We start from the raw sequence: 24416 nt of genomic DNA, 5'->3' as shown, positions 1-24416 counted from the left end.
ACTGAGCTGGGGGGAGAGGTAGATATACTGGAGGATAGGGATAGGATCCAGGGTGACCTAGAAAAATTGGAGGATTGGGCCAAAAGAAATCTATTGAGGTTCAATAAGGACAAGTGCAGAGTCCTGCACTTAGGATTGAAGAAGCCCATGTACTGCTACAGCCTGGGGACCGACTGGCTAAGCAACAGTTTTGCAGAAAAGGACCTGGGGATTACAGTGAATGAGAAGCCGGATATAAGACAACAGTGTGCCCTTGTTGCCAAGATGGCTAATGGCATATTGGGTTGTATTATTAGGAGCATTGCCAGCAGATCGAGGGAAGTAATTATTCCCCTCTATTTGGCACTGGTGAGGCCAGATCTGGAGTATAGCGTCCAGTTTTGGGGACAGAAAGCATGTGGAGAAATTGGAGAGAGTCCAGCGAAGGAGAATGAAAATGATTAGGGGGCTGGGGCACATGACTTATGAGGAAAGGCTGAGGGAACTGGGCTTATTAATCTTCAGAAGAGAAGAGTGGGGGGGGGATTTTATATCAGCCTTCAATTACCTGAAGGGGAGTTCCAAAGAGGATGGAGCTAGGCTGTTCTCAGTGGTAGCAGATGACAGAACAAGGAGTAATGGTCTCAAGTTGCAGTGGGGGAGGTGTAAGATGGATATTAGGAAAAACTCTTTCACTCGGAGGGTGTTGAAGCACTGGAATGGTTTACCTAGGGAGGTGTTGGAATCTCCATCCTTAGAGGTTTTTAAGGCCCATCTTGAAAAGGCCTGGCTGGGATGATTCTGTTTGTGTTGGTCCTGCTTTGAGCAGGGGGTTGGACTAGATGACCTCCTGAGGTCTCTTCCAATCCTAATCTTCTATGATTCTATGTCAGAGAAAAAAGCAGTGGTTCCCAGGCATTGGCCCCAATCCCTGCAGCACTCCTTGCTCTTTCTGACTTGAGGTGGTAGAAACTAGGTACCAGATGCTCAGATGATGCAAATTGGACATCAGTGATCAATACACTGATTTATAGCAGCCAAGGATCTGGGCTCAAGTACCCGGACTGAGGGCTTCTGCATGCCACACAGAGCTCTAACTCCTGGGCATTGGACCCAGTGTCTGGAGTACTCTCAGAACCCTGTGGCAAGAGACAAAGACTGAGAATTGGTCCCAAACCCACTGCTGGGCAGTACAGAATGCTAACATCTACCACATGTAGCTGGTAACAAAAGAACATGACTTTGATGCTGTGAAAAGCTTGTATTCACTCCTGCATGTACGTCCTGAATTTGCAGTTCTCCAGAAACAAGTTGCCTCTTTAAAAACCAAAACCACAGAATTTACACAGACAGGACTGTGTTTTCTTCAGCTGTTGCAAAGAGAAATAGGTGGAGGGCAGATAGGCGAGAAGGGAGGCAGAGGAAGAAAGAGAGAGGGACAATTTCTTGGTCAAAAGGGAACATTTTTCTTTCATAACATCCTGTTATAGGAAGTTCTGGGCTGCTCTGTTCCGATATCTGGAATGCCTCGTTTGTATCTACCAATGCACTGAAAAGGAGCCCTCTCTAAAACAGCAGATCTTTTCCCTCACTCAACAGCTGCAGAACCTGAAATGTGCTATAATTTTTTTAATTGAAATATAAGCTTCCGTCTTCACCAGCTATGACAGAAGAAATAACATATGCGGATCTGGAATTTAATAAATCTTATGCACTGGAAAATATCCCAAAGTCTGACGCTCCTGAGGAAAAAGGTACCATCTCTATGGGGATTTTTAGTTGTACTTAAAGTAGGTGGGCTGGGAAGTGCTCTCAACCTAATCTTAGGCAGAATGGGCCAAATTCACTCCTTTAACTCTATCCTTCTCAGTAGAGTCACACCAGTGGTGAATTTGTCCTGTTTTATTGTGATTAGTGCAGAAGCATGCACAGTGCTGTTCAAAGCATGGAGAGAGATGTCCCTCCTCATATCATTTTACTATATAGGGACCCAATCCTGCGAACATTAATTATTGAAAGTAGTACTTACTACATGAATAGTCCTATTGACTTTAATAGGACTACCCATGGGAGTGAGCAGTGTGAAAGCTAGTAAGTATTTGAGGATCAGGCTCTAGAGTAGAGTCTGACAGTCTTGAGGACACATTGTGCCATCAGTTCGTAATGAATTCAGTGGGGATTTCTATAGAATCATCCATGGGATGATGTGGCCCTAGGTTAGGATTTTACAGTTGTCAAACTCTGTTCCAGGGGGAAACAAGAATCCTTGTTCTCTTTCATGTAGGACCGACTCCAGGTTGCTTCTTTCTCATGGGAGGTTATAACATTTGGTGACAAATGATAACTTGCTTTCAGGGTATGGAGCATTTGTGGCATCTCCATGTGAGAGGGTAAACACAGCCAGAGAAGGGGAAAACACTTGAAATTGTCATAGGTCACTTTAAAAAAAATATACCAAGAGCACATTAGTAAGTATAAGAAAAACATTCCTCAAAAAACAAACCTGATTCATGGAACCTTTTCCTGAAACAATGAATGAGAGATTATTTAAGTAAAACACTCACAAACCTGGTCTTTTGTTTGCTCTGGCTCCCTGACAAGTTCAGACCACACAGCCCCATCCTGTCCTCTGCAGCAGGATTTGCATTCAGCTAAGGAAACCGCAGACCCCAAGTGAATCAAACTGAAAAACTTTCCCTTTTTTTGCTTAAATTTCTGAGGGCACCAGTTGAGATGCCTTTAGGCTCAAATTTGGGGCTGTACCTCGTTAGGGAAGGTGTTAGGTTATTTTGTCTTTATGTACAGGCTAGTCCTCTGGTATAAATTAAAGCATTCTGAAGGCTGCTCCAACTTGTGTCTGCTGCTAGTGACCATAAATGGTCATTACAGCAGTTGGGGATCTCCAGAGTTCAGGGAAGCCCTAGCTGTGCCTTCTTTTCCAGAGCCACCACTTTACACCAGCCATAGGGAGGGGAGTTGACAGCAGAGCTACTACACTGATATGATCCTCCTGGGCCAGCTATGTCACTGTGTCCCAAGGGTGCTGTGCATAGGGCTCATAGCTAGGGTGACCTGATGCCCCAATTTTATTGGGATTGTCCTGATTATTAGGGGTTTTGTCTTAGATAGGACTTTTTTACACCCCCATTTCCCCTCCCCTCGTCCCAATTTTTCACACTTGCTATCTGGTCACCCTAGTCACAGCACAGGGAAGGATCTGGGCCATCTAAGTATTGTTAAGTGCCCAGAACCTAGGCTGGAAAGAGAAAGAGAAAAAAAGATATCCTATTTCTGATACTGACCAATGTCAAAAGCTTTAAAGGAAGATTTAGTAGTCTGGCTCCGGGAAGCAGGCACACAGATCTTTCAGTACTCTCTGGACACACACCGATTGCAGCCAGCTTCTTTGCAGCAACTTTTGAGGATGGCTTTGCAACTCTTCGGGTTTGTTCCCTCATTCCCGACCCAGCCTCCTCTGAGATTTAAAGTGAACTTCCTTCTCTTCAGCATGCCCAGGAAAAGCAGTCCAACACCTAACATAACCACTTCCAGGAACTTGACTGTGGTCTGTCTTTCAGGCAGTCATTGCATTCAGTGGGGTTAATCCTGATTTGCACCAGTGCATGTGGGAGGAGAAGTGGAGCCATAGGTATCTTTAATATAAGCAATGTTTATTTTGCCTTGGATAGAGAGTAAAAAGAAAAATGGCAAAGTAAACAAAAGGTGCCAAAGCCTCAGCTGTGCCAAAGCTCCACTCAGTGCAGCTAAGGGGGAAGCAGATAAAAGGGAGCTTACGCCACCTTTGCTAATCATGAGGCCAACTGGGGCTCTGTGGTGGGGCTTAACCCCCATCATCAGCAAGGTAAGAGAAATTATCCCCAATTAGTCAGCTCCACACCTGGTGGTGATTAACTTATTGCCTCCTAGCCAGAGTAGGTGGAGCTAGGCCTTATAAGTAAATTGAGGGAGCTCACTTAAGGGAAGAGAGTGCCGAGGAGGCAGGTCTCTCTGGCAGAGAGAAGTGCTGGGATAAGGTTTAAGTGACAGGGTACAATGGCAGAAGAACAATACAGAGGCAGGTTAGGTACCTGCAAGAAAAGCCCTGTGCAAAGGCAAACAAGGGAACTACAGAGAAGATGAGAAAAGCAGAAGAGCTATTAGTTTAAGGTTCTGTTTGACATTGTTTGTGCTACTCTGGAAGAAGCTGAACTCTTATGTGACCTGGCTAAAGGGCTGAGCTACAGAAGACCCAGACGGGGGTAGGGAGAAGACATTGGCTGGGACTGGCCATTGTAGCCAAAAAAGTAGTCACCAGAGGTCGTATGAGAGACAAAGAGCTCTGTAATGCTGGATCTAGGCATCAAGTGTGCCCTAGAGATGAACACACACACTTACAGGCCGACCCTTCACTCAGCATAATTTAGAGCAGCCTCAGGCCTGCTTTAAATTATGCCTGGCTGCAACAGTGTCCATGGGGCTCCTTCACAAGTGGTGATCACTGGAGTGCAGGGGCACTCTCACCATGTCCTCTTCCTCAGCCATGTCCTAGACACCTGTTTTATGTTATGGCTAGGTGGTATGAAGTTGGCTACTCCAGCTAGGGATTTCCCTATCATGGTGGATTCCCATGTAGATGGTTAAGTAGACTTTCTGTTTTGCATTGCTGGAGCAACACAAAGCAGGCAAACCAGGGTGGCAGGGACCTGGTTCAATAAGGAGACTAGAAATACAGCTAGACTAAAACCACTTGCAGTTAATTTCATGGGATATTGGCTAAGTAAGATGTTATGTTTCAGAAAGTCCTTTTGTTTCTTTCCACTACAGCATGTTGTCTTTTTTTCACAGGGCCAGGCTCTCTCTGAGAGCATGCGGGTCATGGGCCTGTCTACATTACAAAAACAACCATGTAGGGAGGCCCATTTATAAGACTGGTTAAAACAGCATTCTATTTTGAAGAGAAAATGGGAACTAACCTGGATTTAAAAGGGTCTTCTGTCTGTGCTCCAGCCTTGGACTTATGCAAAGTGTTAATATGAACTGGGCACACGGTTACTGTCCCATACACACTCCAAATTGGGACTGGATTGAAATTAATTGGGAAGTTAACTCACTTGTAGCTAGAACTGGTCAAAACTTGGTATCACTATTCTGACTTCAATGGATCATTCCAATTTACGCCAGCTGAGGATCTGGTTCAAGTGCATATTATCCAATCAAAGAGTTCATAAAATTGAGTTGTAACGTCTTGGTTCTCTCCAAAAGGGTTTGAAACCTTATTTCATTTGTGATATCTGTGTAAACATCCATTTCTGGGAGCTGGAAATATTAGCAAGTTAAAATCTTTATAATTGGATTTTTCTTTATTTCCTAGCTGTTATCAAATAGCATAATTAGTGGTTCATTACATTAAACTCACTAAAGCAGATTAAAAGAATACAACTCATATAAGGCAGCAAAATAGCAACCACCACTGTGTGGTATTAACCTTCCTGAACCTAGCTGGTGATCATTTATTCCCTGAAGCATGAGGATCAATAGTCTTGTAATTTTACCATAGCTAGTGTTACAGAAGTTGATATTCTTTTTTATATACATTTCTAACCCTTTGTTCTGTTTAGGGAATTCTGCTCTCATTTTCTACTTTTTTGTTCACTCTTTACATCCTTTCTGTTGAAACCCAGCTTCTAAAATATTTTGCCATTACAAAGATTGTCATTTAAGAAGAACAAAAACCACCTAAGGGGGCTGGATGGTATCTGCAGAGAGAGAGAGAGGGGATAATGTTATCATAGAAAGGGGAGGTAAGCTGATGACCAGGAAGGACAGGAGGAGAAGGAGACAAATGGCTATTGGTTGGAGAAGATACCAATGCTCGAGTGGTGGATGGACTTTTTGTTTCCTCCATAGCCATGGTGTTGACCGATAAGGAGGAGATACAAGAAATGATACAAAGTCTGAACTGTTATGTAATAATGCACAGGGGGCTTGATTCATCCTCACATGTATAGACAGGGCAAATGACAACTTCCTTCACCAGCAAAGGCTGCTGCTGTGGCCTGAGAAGGGTTTACCCTGGTGAGGGCAGGTAATGTTTCTAGCTTTCAACTCTACATAGGGCCCCACAGGAGTTCTGCAAACAGATGGAAGTGGGGAATCCCACCCACTCTGGGGTCTGTGCTGATCATCTGTAACCCCTGCAGTGGAAGAGAGTCTGTTGGAACCTTGTGTAGTTTCAGCCCTTTCCAAACAGACCCCCCACCACTCGGGATCAGGAGCTGGCTCAGTGTTTTGGTTTCTCACATACCCACAAGGTGGGGAAAAAAGCAGCAATATAAAGCATTTCCAGGACGCATAGCTTTTAGACACTAAATGCACTGTTGGTTTTCATAGATTTATAGATTCTAAAGCCAGGTGGGACCCATGGTGGTCATATAGTCTTTCCTCCTGTAAAGCACAGGACAAAGAACATCCCCAAAATAATTCCTAGAGCAGATCTTTTAGAAAAACATCCAATCCTGATTTAAAAGTTGTCAGTGATGGAGGGGAGGGATAGCTCAGTGGTTTGAGCATTGGACTGCTAAACCCAGGGTTGTGAGTTCAATCCTTGAGGGGACCATTTCGGGATCTGGGGCAAAAATTCAGGATTGGTCCTACTTTGAGCAGGGGGTTGGACTAGATGACCTTCTGAGGTCTCTTCCAACCCTGATATTCTATGTTCAATTCTATGAAAACTGGGTACCAAGCAAACAATATGTGTTTTAATACAGCTAAATGTATCATCTGGGAACAAAGAATGCAGACCATACTTTGATGATGAGGGACTCTGTCCTGGGAAGCAGTGACTCTGAAAAAGATTTGGGAGTGGTGGCTGATAATCAACTGAACACAACCTACCAGGGTGATTCTGTAGCCAAAAGAGCTAATGCGACCCTGGGACCATAAACAGGGGAATCTCGAGTAGGAGTAGGGAGGTTATTTTACATCTATATTTGGGGCTGGTGAGACTGCTGCTGGAATATTGTGTTTAGTTCTAGTGCCCACAGTTCAGAGAAAAATTATGAGAATGATTAAAGGATTAGAAAACCTTACAGAAGGCAGTTTGTTTCTGGGCAGTTTGCTTGGAGTTTACTAAGCTATCTAGATCACTCTGAGTCAGTGACCCACCCTCTTCATTATTTACCACTCCCCAAATTTTTGTATTGTCTGCAAACTTCCTCAATGATGATTTTATGTTTTCTTTCAGGTCACTGATAAAAAATGCTATATAGTTACATTCTGAGACCTATTTGTTAGTTAGTTGTTAATCCATTTAATGTGTGTCATGTTAATTTTATATCATTCTAGTTTTTTTAACAAAATGTCATGCGGCACCAAGTCAAATGCCTTACAGAAGGCAAAGTACATTATATCAATCCTATTATTTTTATCAACCAAACTTGTAATCTCGTTAAAAAAATCAAGTTACTTTGACCAGATCTATTTTCCATAAATGCATGCTGGTTTGCAGTAATTATATTAATGTCCTTTAGTTCATTATTGATCGAGTCCCATATCAAATACTCCATTATCTTGTCAAGAATTGATGGCAGGCTGATAGGTTTATAATCATCTGGGTCATCCTGTTTACTCTTTTTAAAAGTTGGCATAGCATTAGCTTTCTTCCACTTTTCTGGAATTTTCTCATTAATCCGAGAATTATTGAAAATTAACATTAATGGTCCAGCAAGCTCCTCAGCCAGCTTTTTCAAAACTCTTGAATGCAAGTTATCTGGACCTGCTGATTTTAAAATGTTATAACTTTAGTAGCTTGTTTAACATTCTCCAGAGATACAAGTGGAATGGAAAGAGTGCTATCACCATCATATAATGAGACTGCATCATCTGTTTTCTTCCACATACACAGAATACAAATATTTATTGAACACTTCTGCCTTTTCTGCATTATTATTGATAATTCTACCATTTCCATCTAGCAATGGACCCATACCATTGTCAGGATTCATTTTCTTCCTGATATATAAAAAAATTCCTTCTCACTGTCCTTAACTCTGCTGCCACAGATTTCTACTTGTGTTCCATGGCTTCATAGAATCATAGAAGATTAGGGTTGGAAGAGACCTCAGGAGGTCATCTAGTCCAATCCCCTGCTCAAAGCAGGACCAACTCCAAATAAATCATCCCAGCCAGGGTTTTGTCAAGCCGGGCCTTAAAAACCTCTAAGGATGGAGATTCCACCATCTCCCTAGGTAACCCATTCCAGTGCTTCACACCCTCCTAGTGAAAAACATTTTCCTAATATCCAAGCTATATCTCCCCCACTGCTACTTGAGACCATTGCTCATTGTTCTGTCATCTGCCACCACTGAGAACAGCCTAGCTCCAGCCTCTTTGGAACCCCCCTTTAGGTAGTTGAAGGCTGCTATCAAATCCCCCCTCATACTTCTCTTCTGCGAACTACCTAAGCCCAGTTCCTTCAACCTCTTCTCGTAAGTCATGTGCCCCAGCCCCCTAATAATTTTTGTTGTCCTTCACTGGACTCTCTCCAATTTTCCACATACTTTCTGTAGTGGGGGCCCCAAAAATGGATGTAATACTTAAGATGTGGCCTCACCAGTGCTGAATAGAGGGTGATAATCACTTCCCTCGATCTGCTGGCAATGCTCCTACTAATGCAGCCCAATATGCCGTTAGCCTTCTTGGCAACAAGGGCACACTGCTGACTCATATCCAGCTTCTCGTCCACTGTAATCCGCAGGTCCTTTTCTGCAGAACTGCTGCTTAGCCAGTCGGTCCCCAGACTCTAGTAGTGCATGAGATTCTTCCATCCTAAGTGCATTACTCTGCACTTGTCCTTGTTGAACCTCATCAGTTTTCTTTTGGCCCAATCCTCCAATTTAGATAGGTCACTCTGGACCCTATCCCTACCCTCCAGTGTATCTACTTCTCCCCTCAGCTTAGTGTCATCCGTGAACTTGCTGAGGGTGGAATCTATCCCATCATCCAGATCATTAATGAAGATGTTGAACAAAACCATGCCCAGGACTGACCTGTGGGGCTCTCCACTTGATACCGGCTGCCAACTAGACATCGAGCCGTTGATCACTACCTGTTGATCCCGATGATCCTCCCAGATTTCTATCCACTTTATAATCCATTATCAGTTTCCTGCAATTCCTAATTTCTGATTGTGACATACACAGTATAGAATCCAGACTAATGAGTCACTGCTGCCCTCTAACTTGGGTTGCCCTTTACAATGCTTTGCTGCTGTAGCCTATGGTCAGGACTGCTCACAAAGAGCCTCCAGCATTCAATCACTCACAGCTATGTCTGTGGGTGTGCTTCAACCAGCTAGCCACATCTTGATTATATTGCAGGGTGACTCCAGCACACCCCCAGACCTAGATTTCCCCCCAGAAATATATGTTATGTACAGTGGAGTTGCATCTTATGCGGGGGTTAGATTCTAAAGTCAGCGCTTAAGGTGAAAATTGCGTATAGTTAAAATTACCCTTGAAAATCCCTTAAATCGCCCATAAAGTACAGTGAGGTACATGGTTTTATGTATACAACCCTGTACAGTAATATGTATAAATGCATAATGTATACAGTAATGTACAGTATATAATAAAGAATACATATGCAAAATATAATTTTACAGTACTGTATTTTTAATTACAGAGGGGTAATTACAGGGGGTTGTCAGGGCTTGAAGTTGATCCAGGAGACGGAGGTGACGGATAGCTTGGGTGACGGAGAGCGAGTCGTGGATGAAGTGGTTGGCTCTGCTTCAGCTCGAGAAGTTGATTGCATAGGCTCATCTGCTGCTGGTTGTTTTTCCTTGAAAAACATGGTGATCGGCAACTGTCGCTGTTATCTCTTGAGCTGCTCAAACATTTCTTGATATGGTCTCAAATCGTCCGTAATACTACATGTGATTTTGAGGCTTCGTTCCATAGAGGGATCATATTCAGAAATTAAATCATTTAAGTGTTTCACTGCTTGGAACACTTCAGCAAATTTATGAAGATTCCAACTTGCTGGCTCTTCCTGTTTGTTGTCATCATCTTCGTCTTCTGTAGAAAATTTTATCAGTTCCTCTAACTCTTCATTAGTCAATGTTTCTGTATGGCTCTCAATTAATTCTTCAGTTTCTTCCTCAAGGATGTTGATGAAGCCATCACCAACCACTTGCCTGGCCATCTGAACAATACATTTCACTTCTTTGTCAATGGTCGGGAAACCCTTAAAATCATTCACACCTTCTTTCAATAGGTTTCGCAAACATGCATTGACTGTTTCAGGCTTGATTGCATGCATTGCCTGTTTAATATAAGTGATTCAATTGGGAATGTTGAAGGACTCCCAACACTCTACCACATTAAGATTGGGATCAACACCCATAGCGTTACCTATCCTTGAGAACATAAGCCTCGTGTACGTGGCCTTAAACAGTGAATCATGTCTTGGTCTCGAGGTTGGAGGATGCAGATGGTACTGTGGGGGGAGAAAGACAAAGTCAACGTCATTATGCACAAACCGGAGTGACACAGGTGGCCAGGAGCATTGTCTACGATCAACAACACTTTAAAGTCAAGTCCTTTCTCTTCGAGATACTGCTTGACCTCTGGAATGAAACACTTGTGGAACCAATCCAGAAATAATGCTGCCGTCACCCAAGTCTTTTTATTTGGTTGCCAGAACACAGGCAGGAGATTTGTTCTTACCTTTTAAGGCATGGGGATTTGCAGCCCTGTAGAGCAAGTCTGGCTTTATTAAATGCCCAGCCGCACTGCCACAAAACAACTCAATCACTCAGTCAACTTGGTCTTTAGCTGCTTTGAAGCCAGGGACTTGTCTTTCTGATTTCGAAGTGTAAGTGCAGTTGGGCATTTTTTTCCCAAAAGAGCCCAGTCTCGTCAGCATTAAAAACTTGTTCCGGAAGATAGCCCTTTTCTTCTATGATTTTCTTTAATTGTTCAGGGTAGGCTTTTGCTGCCTCTTCATTGACAGATGCAGCTTCACCAGTAGGTTGCACGTTTTTGAGGTTGAAGCAGTTCCTAAAACTGTTAAGCCAACCTTGGCTGGTTTTGAATTCCTTCTCATCAGAAGGCTGTCCCTCTTTGGCGGGAGTTTTGAAAAGTGAGTAGAGGCTAAGAGCCTTTTCTCTCAACGTGTTGCCTTTGATATAATATTTTACAGCTGCCTTCAATTGTCTTATAACCCAGATTGGCTTTTTAACCAGCACAGCCGTCTTTGTGGGATTGTGACTTTTTGGGCATCTAGTGAAGTGTTAAAAGATTCCCAATTTTCATTCACATTTTTCAGATTAAATTCTCCCTCCCACCTGATTTGGCTCATCATTGTTTTCAGCTTTGTGAAATTAGCCCTCTTAAAGCTCTAAGTGTGTGTGTATATATAATATAATATTACTGGTCTGGACTTTATTCTGCTGTTCCTCCAGGGGTCCCCTCTTCATCCTCCACATGGCGTCTGGCTGCCTTGACTTTCCTCATACTGTGCTTGGCATTGCTGCTAGGGATGTTAGCCCTGGGGATTGTGTGTAAGTATCAATATTTTATTTATTCATTAATTTGGTGCTTGTAAAAGATGCCGGATTGATATCCATCCTTTCTCGTCTGAAGCTGAAGATTTAACTGTTTCAAAGATACAGGGTGGGCAGTGATAATGCAAGTTTCCCAGACACACTCTCACCAATTAATGTACTTTTGACCTTAGCCCTGCTCCAGAGTAGTATTAATGCTACAAGTGACAATCTGTGTAACCCATTCACTCCTTGGCCTTTCTGCTTAAATTGCGAAAGAGGAGCCTTCTTGTGCCAGTTATGGTGGTGGTTTTTGTGATGTGGAAACCTGTCCCATTAGGAACTGGAGTGACATCCTCTAACTCATTTCATAGTGTACACTTTTCAGGAGGGATGCCTTTTGATTAATACTGACCTGCATTGGATACACATTGGTGACAAAAAGGTGAAAGGCTCTGTACCCCCTTAACAAACCAGCTCATTTTATATGGTTTTTAATAGAAAAAAGTTACACTAGATCTGTGATGTCACTTCTAATCATTACTACATGAAATAAGGCACAACATTTAAACCAGATGAATGGAATCACTAAAATTAAGAGGAGAGAGACAGGAATAATTTTGATTTGTAAATGGTCAGAATGGAAAATGCTTTTGTGAATTTCAGTTTTTCAGGTTTCCAATGACTTCCAGAAACAAATTGGGAACCTCATGAGGAGCCAGGAAACTCTGCAAACAAATTTTTCAAAAAGAATGCAAGATATGAAAAATCATTTGTGTCTTAAAGGAGAGGAAAATAATGAGAATAATGGTAAATAGGATTGTTATGCAAATGGACTCCTATCCTTTATTCCAGAATAGATAAGGTTGGGCAATGGTTATACAATTCTCCCATCTGCTTCTCATAACATCCCTATTCAATTAACTCTGCCCTTGCATTGAAAGGGACCACAACTACGTGTATGCAGTTAGTGGAAAGGTGAGATAAGGGAATTCCTCCTTCATGATCCATTCGATCCTCTTGTGTGTTGAAATTGCTAAGAAAGCAAATAATTAATGCTAGTTATTGTGGTGCTTTTGTGATGTTGATACCTGCCTCCTAGTAACTGGATTTTTGCTAACCAACTGATTTCACATGGGCCACAGTACGGCATCAGATGGTAACTGTCACTCAAGATGTTGCTTAGTGGTCTGCAGAACTGTGTGGAGGATTAAGGTTCAATTTTCATTCAGTACCTCTGGCACTCGGACAGGATAATGAAGCAGTATGTTCAGTCAGTGAGGAAGCAAGAGTACTTTGTGGGACTCAGCATCGAACTAGGCAATGTTTTTTTAGTGAATAGTAAATGTCCAAAGTGGTGAGCAAAATTATTTCTGAATTTGGATAGAATTCTGCCAAAGGAAAATATTCAACTAAGTCAAAATGCTTCATTTTGACATTTTTGAAATTAACCATTTCAACATTAAGTTTCTAAATAAACTTTCATTTTGAAATTTTGTTTCATTTGACCCACATGAATTTGTTTCAGCAAGAAAGTTATTTACTGATTTGAAACTTACTGAACTTATTTTTAGATTTTTTTTTTTGCTTCAGATGCTGAGCAACCCTCCTCTCCCCCTCCCCCCGCCCCAGCCACCCAGTTATTTACTTAGGTCTATTCAGCGATGCCCTCTTTAGTCAATTAAGGAGCAATATTGATGGCCCCTATATTGAATTTGCTATAGAACCTCCAGGGTAGAGCTGGGCAGTTGGATATCAAACCAGTAAAAAAATAAGCAGGAGTGAAAATATCATCAGGGTGTTTCATTGTGGTGCCTAGAAACCTGGAGAAGTGGGGTAAGTTTCCCTTTGGATGAGAAATCTATGACAAAAAGTCTGCATATTTCCTTAGTGCAATTGCTTGGTTTATATTATATATACCCAGAACAGGGGTGGTCACAAACAGCATGCAGGCAATCCCCACTTTCAGAAATCTGAGCCCAAACACTAATGTCTGGTTCCCAGGAGGTGGCCCTTCCCCAAGAATGGACTCTAATTACAGAGATTAAGGAAAAGAGCAAACTCTCTGGCTGCTTGTAACAGCTCTGTCAAAAAGAGCTTCCCTCACAAAACTAACAACATAGTATTTCTTCAAAGACTACACACTGCTCATATGCTGACAAACAGAATTTGTAAGATTATGTGTAGCAGCATGATTTGGTGACTCCTGATAATGTTCTCTACTCATGGGTTTTAAATTTCTCATCAATGAAAAATCCACCACTCCTCAATGGAGATCAAGTCATACTGTAACAGAACTGAGATTCAGCAACTCATTTCACACAGGCTAGCGAGATTCTCCAGTTTGGTCCCCGGAGGATTAATGTCACATCCACTACAACTCTGCAACTTCTACACCCACTCAAACCCATGGCTTCAGCTCCTGTATTCTCCACTGAACTGCTTAGGATGAGAAATAGAGACAATTTCTCTCTTTCGTAGGACCCAATTGTACACTGTGCCCTGCAAACTGGCAATGGATGGGAGGTGACATCTGTTTCTACGTATCAATGCAGAGGAGGTCATGGGAAGAGAGCCAGAGTTTCTGTTCCTTACAGAATTCCACCCTTCTCATGCTAAAACACAGACATAAGCTGGTATGGTCCCTCTCCCAGTCTGTTTTATTTTAACTTTAATTAATTTCTCAGAAGCCCCTCCAAGATAAATTGCATTTTGGTTACTAGAGCTCTGTTCCCTCAGGAACCCCAAAGTGTGGAACAGTGCAGAGTACAGTAAATCTGTCAGTCACATTTGGAATTTACTGCCAGGAGATATTAGTAGAATAGACAAGTCTCTCAGATCCTGCTGTAGTTGCGAACAATAGGTTTTCTACAGGGGGTACTGCCTTCTGGCTGCTTTCAGGAGGAGGGTGGATTAGTGCTTTGTGGATAACTTTTGTCCTGCTCTTCTGGGTTCCTTGAGGGATTCAAGGAAAGGATTTCTACACTTCCACAGAGTTGGATTCACCATGGTCCTAAAATTTGTATCTTCATTTACACTGAAATAAAGTGGCCATCAAATGACAGCATTCTGATCTAGTAGGTATTATACCCATTTTATCCTGGTGTAAATAACAACACAATCTGCAGGACAATAGGGCACCAGACCCCATATCTCCTATAAGAACTTGGCTTCTTTTGAGAAATAATGTGGCAATTTCCTCACAGAACCATGTACTTCCAAGAGACAATACACGATATTACTGGATTGGTTTACGTAAATCTGGAGAGAACAGCTGGTATTGGATGGATGGCTCAGCCCTTTTGACACAGAAAGTAGATTGGTAAGTTATAAATATTTCAGACCAAATTGAGGCCTGTCCTGTGTGCTTGTGCAGAGGAGACAGATGGGGCCCACTTACTTTCCTGTTCTGTCCGTGTTGTGACTAGAAGCACTGGGGCAATAGCAGCTTTTGTAGGGCTGCTAATCCCTGTCCTGTGTGGGTGAGGAGGGAGTGGGCAAGTGGAGAGTTGACACACCTCACAATGCACTGGCTGGCAGAGATGAGCTCTCATGTGGAGGAAAGTAATCTGAACCAGTTGTAGGGCACATGCACATTACTTACCCCAGGGAAACTGGCAAATACAGAGTGACCTGAATACATGCACTGTCAGTGCCTATGTCAAGACATAATGAAATGATGCTTTATTTTCTAGGATGTACTTGCATTCATCCTTTCATTGTGGATACCTATATGGAGAAGAAATTTACAGTTCCTACTGCACAGAGAAGTACTTCTGTATCTGTGAAAAAGCAGCTGTCAAACTAAGGTGCAGCAACATCACCAAACAGAAATTGGCTCTATCAGTATGCAATAACATATACTAGTGATTCTGTTTTCTTGTGCATATTTTTGTTTTTCAGACTTCTCACAACAGGGATTCAAATGGGCATTTCATTAGCCACTAAGCCAGAGCTTCCTGCTTCTTTTCTCCGCAGGGTTCAGTGATGAAAATCAAGAACCATTAACTGGAAAGAGTCTTAGAAACTATTAAAAATAAGCTATGATCAGCATCAAAGTACTACACCTGATAACTATTGATAACACCCAAAATCTAGGAATCTAGTTCTGAAATGTGTAACAGTTGCCAAATTGAAACTAGGAACTTCTGGCATATCAATGAACCAGAAAAATTAAAGTAAAGACCTTTTTGGTCACATCTTGTGATTAGAAGCTGTCAAGGTTCCTTCCCCACTCTGAACTCTAGAGTACAGATGTGGGGACCTGCATGAAAGACCCCCTAAGCTTATTCTTACCAGCTTAGGTTAAAAACTTCTCCAAGGTACAAACTTTGCCTTGTTCTTGAACCCTGTGCTGCCACCACCAAGCGTGTTAAACAAAGAACAGGGAAAGAGCCCACTTGGAGACATCTTCCCACAAAATATTCCCCCCCTCCAGCCCTACTCTCCCTTTCCTGGGAAAGGCTTGATAAAAATCCTCACCAATTTGTACAGGTGAGCACAGACCCAAACCCTTGGATCTTAAGAACAATGAAAAAGCAATCAGGTTCTTAAAAGAAGAATTTTAATTAAAGAAAGGTAAAAGAATCACCTCTGTAAAATCAGGATGGTAAGTACCTTATAGCGTAATCAGATGCAAAACACAGAGAATCCCTCTAGGCAAAACCTTAAGTTACAAAAAGACACAAAAATAGGAATATACATTCCATTCAGCACAGCATATTTTACCAGCCATTAAACAAAAGGAAATCTAACACATTTCTAGCTAGATTACTTACTAACTTAACAGAGTTTCTGAGGTCGCATTCATGATCTGTTCCCGGCAAAAGCATCACACAGATAGACGAACCCTTTGTTCCCCCCCACTCCAGATTTGCAAGTATCTTGTCCTCTCATTGGTCATTTTAGTCAGATGCCAGTGAGGTTATCTTAGCTTCTTAACCCTTTACAGGTGAAAGGGTTTTCCCTCTGGCCAGGAGGGATTTTATAATTCTGTATACAGAAAGGTGGTTATCCTTCTCTTTATATTTATGACAGAAGCCCATGGTGTGATGCTTCGGAACATTAGATTCTCGAGTGCCGGGATGCACAAAAGGAGTTAGGTATGGCTCAGTGTCACAGCACCTAACTTTGAGGTGCCCAGAAAACAACTGCGATTCCCGAAGTCTGAGATAGGCTCCTAGACTCTTATTCAAAATATATGGAGAGACTCTTATTCAAAATATATGGATAAGGAACTTTGTAATGGGGCTTACAAAAGCCAGCATCCTAGGCAGGGAACCGCCTAAGCTAGCCAATGGGAGATGCTGAGGAGAAGTGTGTGCAAACCCTTCCCTTCTCACAGAGATAGGCACCTACATCCAGGCTGCAGGGAGGTGCCTAGCCCTGCTGCTCAATCTTAGCTGAAAACCTTAATCATATCCCTCTTCCCCTCAGTTCTCTCTTTTCTAGGATGAGCAACCCGAATCTTTAGTCTCTCCTGGTATGGAAGCCGTTCTGTACCCTTCATCATCTTTGTGCCCTTTGTGACATACTGGGGTACAATTCAGACTAGTGGGTGGCTGTGTCACCTCTGCAGTGTAACAGGGGGTGCCCTTTACAATACCTTGCCGCTGTAGTCTCCAATCTGGACAGCTCATAAACAGCCACCAGCATGTAAGTCACTGTGTGTGCTACAGCCAGCCAGCCACACCCTGGCTCTCACCAGCTTTGGGTATTCTGCAGTGCCCCTGTGATGGGGTCAAGACTCACCGCCACTGGCACCTTCCACTGGTTGCTCCAGGAATTAGCTCTGTCCAGTCATGGAGCACCCTCTGCATGTGGTGTCTTGCCCATTGTGCATTCTGCTGCCCTGGGACCCACATTGCTCCCTGCTCAGCAGCATCCGCTTCAGGACACTGCCCACTACTCCAGACTTACCCCCTTCCTGGGGGGTTAACAGCAGTTTTTGGGACTCACACCTGCCTCAGTGGCCAACCACAACCCAAAGTCTAACCCCTTAGCTCAGGGGCAAGTTGCAGTCTGTATTGACCACAATCTTCTGTGGCCAGGTGCAGTGTAAGGGAGGAATCGGGGGGACCTAGGCCTGCCCACTACTCTGAGACCTGAGCCAGGGACCCTCTAGTGGCAGCCTCTTTCTGCCCTCCTTCATTGCCCTCTTATTTTTCCCTGGGCCAGTTCCCCTTTGGCCCTGTGCACCTTCTCAGCCCTTTGTAGCAGGGTCTGCAGCCTGGCAGGTAATGGAGCTGGAACTCTCTCCTGCTCCCCCTGAGCCTGTCCAGCACTGCTCTGTCCAACATGCTCACTCCCTAGCTCAGGAGCCAGTCCTCCTCCCTTGCTAGTCAGGGAGAGACTGATCCCTCCCCTGCTAGGCACCTTTATATAGGACCTAGCTCGGCCCTGATTGGCTGCCTCTTACTCTGCCCTGATTGTCTATCCACAGGCCCTTGCTGATTGCTGCTGGTCTGTGCAGCCTCTCCGGCCTGTTCCAGCTCTTCTCCTCAGGGAGTGGAACAGCCGCCCCACTACAGACCCCAACACCTGCCCCCCAGTCTCAAATGTCCCCCAGAAATATATGTAGTGTACTGCCCAGCCCCCTCCTGGACAGTAAAAAAATATTAAGTCTGTTATTCCTTTAAGGCAGTGTTTCCGAAACTTGGGAAGCCACTTGTTCAGGGAAAGCCCCTGGCAGGCCGGGCCAGTTTGTTTACCTGGTTCGGCCAATCACAACTCCCAGTGGCCACGGTTCATTCCTGCAGGCCAATCGGGGCTGTGGGAAGAGGCACGGGCTGAGGGACATACCGGCCGCCACTTCCCGCAGCCCCCATTGCCATTGGCCTGAAGTGGCAAACCGCGGCCAGTGGGAGCTGCAATCAGCCAAACCTGTGAATGTGGCAGGTAAACAAACCGGCTCAGCCCGCCAGGGGCTTTCCCTGAACAAGCGGCGTCCCAAGTTTGGGAAACACTGATTTAAGGGAATAATATGCCATTTTATTATCTACAATACTTATCCAAGCACTTCAAGCTAGTCACACTGGATTAGAAAAAATTGTCAAACAAGTTTATTAACTACAAAGAGATTGATTTTAAGTGAGCAGAAGTAATGAGGCTTAAAAGTCAGAAATGCTTACAAGAAAAATAAACATAAAATGTTTACAAGTGACTAACTTAACAAACTATATTAGATTCAATGAAAATCTCTCAACACATCCTTCCAGCAATGTTACTGACCAAACTCTTCAGGTCAAGACCCCCTCCTCAGAGAAGCTGCATCCTTTGTCTCTTCGGGGGCTCACAAATTTAATTAACGCATTATTTTTTTAATGAGTGTCATTAATGGAAGCATGTCCTCTGGAATAGTGGCCAAAGCATGAAAGGGCATATGAATATTTAGCATATCTGGCATGTTAATACCTTGCAATGCTGGCTACAAAAGTGCAATGTGAATGCCTATTCTCACTTTCAGGTGACATTGTAAATAAAAAGCGGGCAGCATTATCACCAATAAAGGAAAAAACTTGTTCGTCTGAGCGATTAGCTGAACAAGAAGTAGGACTGAGTGGACTTGTAGGCACTAAAGTTTTACATTGTTTTGTTTTCGACTGCAGTTATACAACAAAAAAATCTACTTTTGTAAATTGCACTTTCATGATAATGAGATTATACTACACTACTTGTACGAAGTGAATTGAAAAAATACTATTTCTTTTGTTTATCATATTTACAATGCAAATATTTGTAATCAAAAATAATGATATAAAGTGAGCACGGTACACTTTGTATTCTGTCTTGTAATTGAAATGAATATATTTGAAAATGTAGAAAAACATCCAAAATAGTTAATAAATTTCAATAGGTATTCTATTGTTTAACTGCGATTAAACTGTGATTAATCACAATTAATTTTTTAAATCAAGCTTAATTTTTTTGAGTTAATTGCATGAGTTAACAGTGATTAATCAACAGCCTTACTTCCACTACATTCTTTTTTAAATGGGGAAACCAGAACTGGACACAGAATTCTATGGACCATGAATTTATATAGTGGCATCATGATATTTTCTGTCTGATTTTCAATCCCTTTCTAATAGCGCCTAACATTCTGTTTGCAATTTTTATAACAGCTGCACATTAATATGGTGTTTTCAGAGAACTATCCAGAATGATTCCCAAATCTCCTTCTTGGATGGCAACAGCTAATTTAGAACCCATCATTATATGTGTCGTTGGGATGGTTTTCCAACATGTGTTGCTTTGCACTTACCAATGTTCAGTGGCATCTGCAATTGTGTTGGCCAGTCACAAACTTTTTGAGATCCCTTTGTAACTCTTCCCAGTCTGCTTTGGACTTAACTCTCTTGAGTAATCTTCTTTTGTCTGCAAATGTTGCCACTTAACTGTTTACTCTTTTTCCCAGATCACTCATGAATATGTTGAACAGCATTGGTCACAGTTCAGATCCCTGGGGGACCCCACTATTTACCTCTCCTTTCTGAAAAGTGACCATTCATTCCCATCCTTTGTCTCCTGTCTTTTAACCAATTACTGATTCATGAGAGGACCTTGCCAGGATCTCCTCTGGAGCCCTTTTTAAGGACTGGTATTACAGTAGCTACCTTCCAGCCATCTGATACAGAGACTTCTTTCAGAGCCAGTAGTTCTGCAATTTCATATTTTGCATGAACTCACCTGAGGGACCCAATCTGGCATGCAATCTCTGAACATGGCTACCAGATCAGTCCTTGGGGCTGGATACAAGCTGGGGACCGACTGGCTAAGCAGCAGTTCTGCAGAAAAGGACTTGGGGATTACAGTGAATGAGAACCTGAATATGAGTCAACAGTGTCCCCTTGTAGCCAAGAAGGCTAACCTCATATTGGGCTGCATTAGTAGAAGCTTTGCTAGCAGATCTAGGGAAGTGATTATTCCCCTCTATTCAGCACTGGTAAGGCCACATCTGGAGTACTGCATCCTGTTTTGTGCCCCCCACCACAGAAAGTATGTGGACAAATTGGAGAGAGTCCAGCGGAGGGCAATGAAAATGATTAGGGGGCTGGGGCACTTGACTTATGAGGAGAGGCTGAGAGAAATGGGCTTCTTTAGTCTGGAGAAGAGAAGAGTGACGGGGGATTTTATATCAGCCTTCAATTACCTGAATGAGGGTTCCAAAGAGGATGGAGCTAGGCTTTTCTCAGTGGTGGCAGATGACAGAACAAGGAGCAATGGTCTCAAGTGGCAATGGGGGAGGTGTAGGTTGGATATTAGGAGAAACTCTTTCACTAGGAGGGTGGTGAAGCACTGGAATGTGTTACCTAGGGAAGTGTTGAAATCTCTATTGTTAGAGGTTTTTAAGGCCCGGCTTGACAAAGCCCTTGCTGGGATGATTTAGTTGGGGTTGGTCCTGCTTTGAGCAGGGGATTGGACTAGATGACCTCCTGAGGTCTCTTCCAACCCTAATCTTCTGTGATTCTATGATTCTATTATTCTAATTTAATTATTCTCCCTGCATCCCCCTTCCCCATCGAAAAATATTCAGTGCTTTGCTGAGAAGCTAGAAAATGCCTTCAAGTCTCTGTTTCCCTGGCACCAGTGGGGGATGGGAATGCTGAGGAGATTATTACTGATGCACTCTGGGCAACCCACATTTGATTCCCAGGCTCACTGGTGTAACCCCCTGCTTGCTCAGAGTGGTGCTCTGTCCCCATCTGGTGCTGGATAGGCCAGCTAGAGATTGATGAGTCTGCTACAGACTTGGCTAAGAGAGAGGTGTTTTTTACCTCATGCACTAGAAGCTCAGGCATTTAGCTCAGAAGTCCCAGGTTTGATCCCCACTGCCGATGCCCCTGTTTGAGTTGGCTTTACACTGGTTTTTAGCTCTGGCTGTACCTAGAAACACTGGTTTTGGGTTCAATGACCTAGATGTTGGTGTCTTCACTGCTATCCAGGTGACACATCCCAGATTCCATCAGTAGGTTCCATCACTATGCAGGGAGCTGGCAGGGCTGTGAGCACTTTACTGTCAGGTCTATTGTCCTAGAGTTCAGGGCTTGGCCCCGCCAGGCCATTCAACAGTTTGGAGAATCATGTTTCACTGAGAGTGACTCAAACAGTTCTTGTGGAGATGGCCCTGTCTAGAAATGGCCATGTGTGTAACTCAAACATGCTAAGATGTAGTGAAACAGTGTTTTGTTTTTTAGGATCTATATTTACCAACCTGCCAAACACTGTGCATATCTGTTTGTTACTTCATATGTCTATGCTAATCAGGATTTTAAAGAGAAAAAAATCTGGATCTGTGAGAAGGCAGCCATCCAGCTGAGGTTAAAGACAATCAATAGTGGGAAGTGTGGTTTATCAGTATGAAATGATTATTTATCAGCCGTGGGAAGATCCTCTGTTTGTTCTGCATTGTTAAGTTTTTGTTTCTTCAAAGGTTTCAAATGGTGATTTAAATAGGTGTGTAGTCAGAGTCCAAATCAGCGTCTCCATTTGCATTGTTTTTAGGACACCTCTGTTAAAAACTACATTACTTAGGGAACAAACATAGGGTGTTACCCACAAAGTCTGTCAATCCAGCTCTGGTATGTGCAATGGATACCAAATTGAAACTTGCAAATCCTGACAAATAATAAAGCTATTGAACTGAGATATGGAAAGAACTATAGGGTCACATCTTGTTCATCCCCTGGAAGCCCAATATATTATTGTCTCCCATTGTCTATTTGGCAGAGATTTGTCTATTGCAGATTTAACTTTTGCAGGAGTCTATTCTGCCAAAAATTTCCTGATCGCTAACCCTAATCATTTCTATTTTCCTCAGTTTTTTCACACATCTATTAAACCCTCCAACAAATTCCCCTAAACAAATTCCTCTGACGCTCTGTACATACCTGTAGAAGGTGGCAGTATCCCTACTACTCAGTCATCACTTAGCCAAATTAGGAATATGTAGGTCTTTAAACTTTCTTCATAATTCAAATCCTTCAGAATCTTAAACATTTTGTAAGAAATGAAGATTTAGAAATTACTCTGATAGTCATTTTCAGATGATTAGATCTTTAGTTTGCATCTTGTAATACTGTAGGACATAATGAAGGACCCTCTAAATAGAGTGAATAGAAAACCTCTGTAACTCACTGTCTCAGGCTAAGAGAGTTAAATATTGTGGCTGGATTTTAAAACAAATGAATAATTTTAGGGTTATCATAATGTTCACAGTCATCTAATTGGCAAAAAGCATAATAAATGGATTTCTGTGATGAACGTTTCTTGGGGTTACTCCTGAAACCACTCAGAAATTTCAGGCAATGAAGAAAGTTGCCACTGTCTCATATGATGTTGATTCTGGACTGGAACATGCACAGTCTCCCTGGGCTCAAGAGACTGCACTGGCTGCCAGGCTCAATTCAAAGTGTTAGTGTTAGTCTGAAAAGATCATTTTGATTTGGATGCTTTGCACCATACTGATCAACCCTTTCCTTTGTTTTATTCCAGTGCATGAGGTAGAGCGTAACATGCGAGCTGATAGTCCCCAGATCCATTCAGCTAGATTTGCAGGATTCTCACTGAAAGGCTCTCCTGTCTGAAATGTACTGCCTCGCAGATCCAGCTGAGGACTCCTCTGCACAGATGTTGCACTAGTGTATCTGGGGCAGAGTCGGCCAATGTGGTGTCTTGCTGTTAAAAGTTGGGATGGGTCTTAAATGTAAATTTTTGTTCAGTTGAATTTTGTACTATTTGTATTGTACTCTTTTTAAAATGTTGAATGTTTTATCTCCTGTGTTATTTTTATACTACTGCATGTGGATCAATCAGTTTAAGGGCCTTTTCTGTATTGTACATGTGCTTTGATCTTTGGTCAGGAGTCATTTAAAAATTTGAATAAAAATAATATCTTTTACTTCCAGGGCACCCTCTGTCTGAAGAATGGAAATCTCTTGTGTGTTCTTGTGAAGAGGGAAACCAGTTGGGGTGCACCACGTAACAGGCCCTAGTTTCAGCTGGAGTTGAGTAGTAGCAAGGGAATTTCACCATGGGAGCTTTGATTCTGGATGTCCGCTCCCACTCCTTAGATCAGACAGAGTAGAGGTCACCCTTGTATGGTCACCAACCCAGGGCTCTTACTAAGTGACATGATCTACTCTTGAATACATTTGTTTCTTGATTAAATAAACTTTAACCAAGGGCCCCAAATTCTCTTTTCATTAATGTTTACATAAACAAAACAGCAGGATCATAAAAGGAAGAAGAAAGTAACGTGAACAATGTTGAATAGAAGTGCAGTCCAGCAGTTGCAAACATTGTCATGAACACATTTATACTTTTTTTTAGTGATGACAATTATAATTCTGAAAAAGCCACTTCCAGTAGATATGGGGATCTCAAGGATTAGGGCATATGCATAACACCCATGCTGTGGCAATTTACACTCTGTGGGTCACATTTTCAAGGGTTTCTTTGCAACACTTGAGTCTGGAAACCTGATTTCAAAAATAAATTTAGACTCTGCAGAATCTGAATATGCCACAAAGGCCACCAAATACATCAAATGGGCCAGTTCCAGTCCACGGGCCAGTGTTCAATGTACCTGAACTACAGTACGCATTTTCCTCAAATAAACAACAACAGGAAAACACATGTCATGTCACATAAGATGTACTCCATTCCATTCATACATCCTCCTGGCAACTCTAAGCAGCAGAAACTTTGTATTAAAAGTGAGTGTGTCCCAGTACAGGGAATCTTCTGATTGCTGCATTGATACAAATCAGGTTCTTTGTAGCAAGGAGGGGATTGTGGAGGAGAACAATAATGAATACCTATCCTTAATCTGTCTTTTCTGTAACAACATGGCAGAGTCCTAAAAGGGGGCCATTTTTAGGCACCGGTCTCT

General features: G+C 42.6%; 1 protein-coding gene across 3 annotated transcripts; it reads left to right on the top strand.

Moving 5' to 3' along the window:
* Nucleotides 1-1330: 1330 nt before the first annotated feature.
* Nucleotides 1331-23434, top strand: LOC119849817 (C-type lectin domain family 12 member B-like). 3 transcript variants are annotated; one of them, XM_038387049.1, is made up of 7 exons: nt 1331-1733; nt 11444-11542; nt 12191-12334; nt 14006-14160; nt 14731-14846; nt 15220-15333; nt 23018-23434. In XM_038387049.1, exons 1-7 carry the CDS (start codon nt 1643-1645, stop codon nt 23022-23024), a joined length of 726 nt encoding a protein of 241 aa, XP_038242977.1. In that variant the 5' UTR covers nt 1331-1642; the 3' UTR covers nt 23025-23434. The 3 variants fall into 3 exon arrangements, with proteins under 3 accessions (XP_038242977.1, XP_038242976.1, XP_043369781.1); XM_038387048.2 differs by lacking the exon at nt 23018-23434 and adding an exon at nt 15428-15848 and having other exon boundaries at nt 1393-1733; XM_043513846.1 differs by lacking the exon at nt 23018-23434 and having other exon boundaries at nt 1394-1733; nt 15220-15421.
* The last annotated feature ends 982 nt before the right edge of the window (nt 23435-24416 follow it).

Source organism: Dermochelys coriacea, chromosome 1 (assembly GCF_009764565.3).
Source record: "Dermochelys coriacea isolate rDerCor1 chromosome 1, rDerCor1.pri.v4, whole genome shotgun sequence".
Lineage (NCBI taxonomy): Eukaryota > Metazoa > Chordata > Testudines > Dermochelyidae > Dermochelys > Dermochelys coriacea.
Note: the sequence above shows the minus strand (reverse complement) of the source record. Positions and strands in the feature narration are given on the sequence as shown.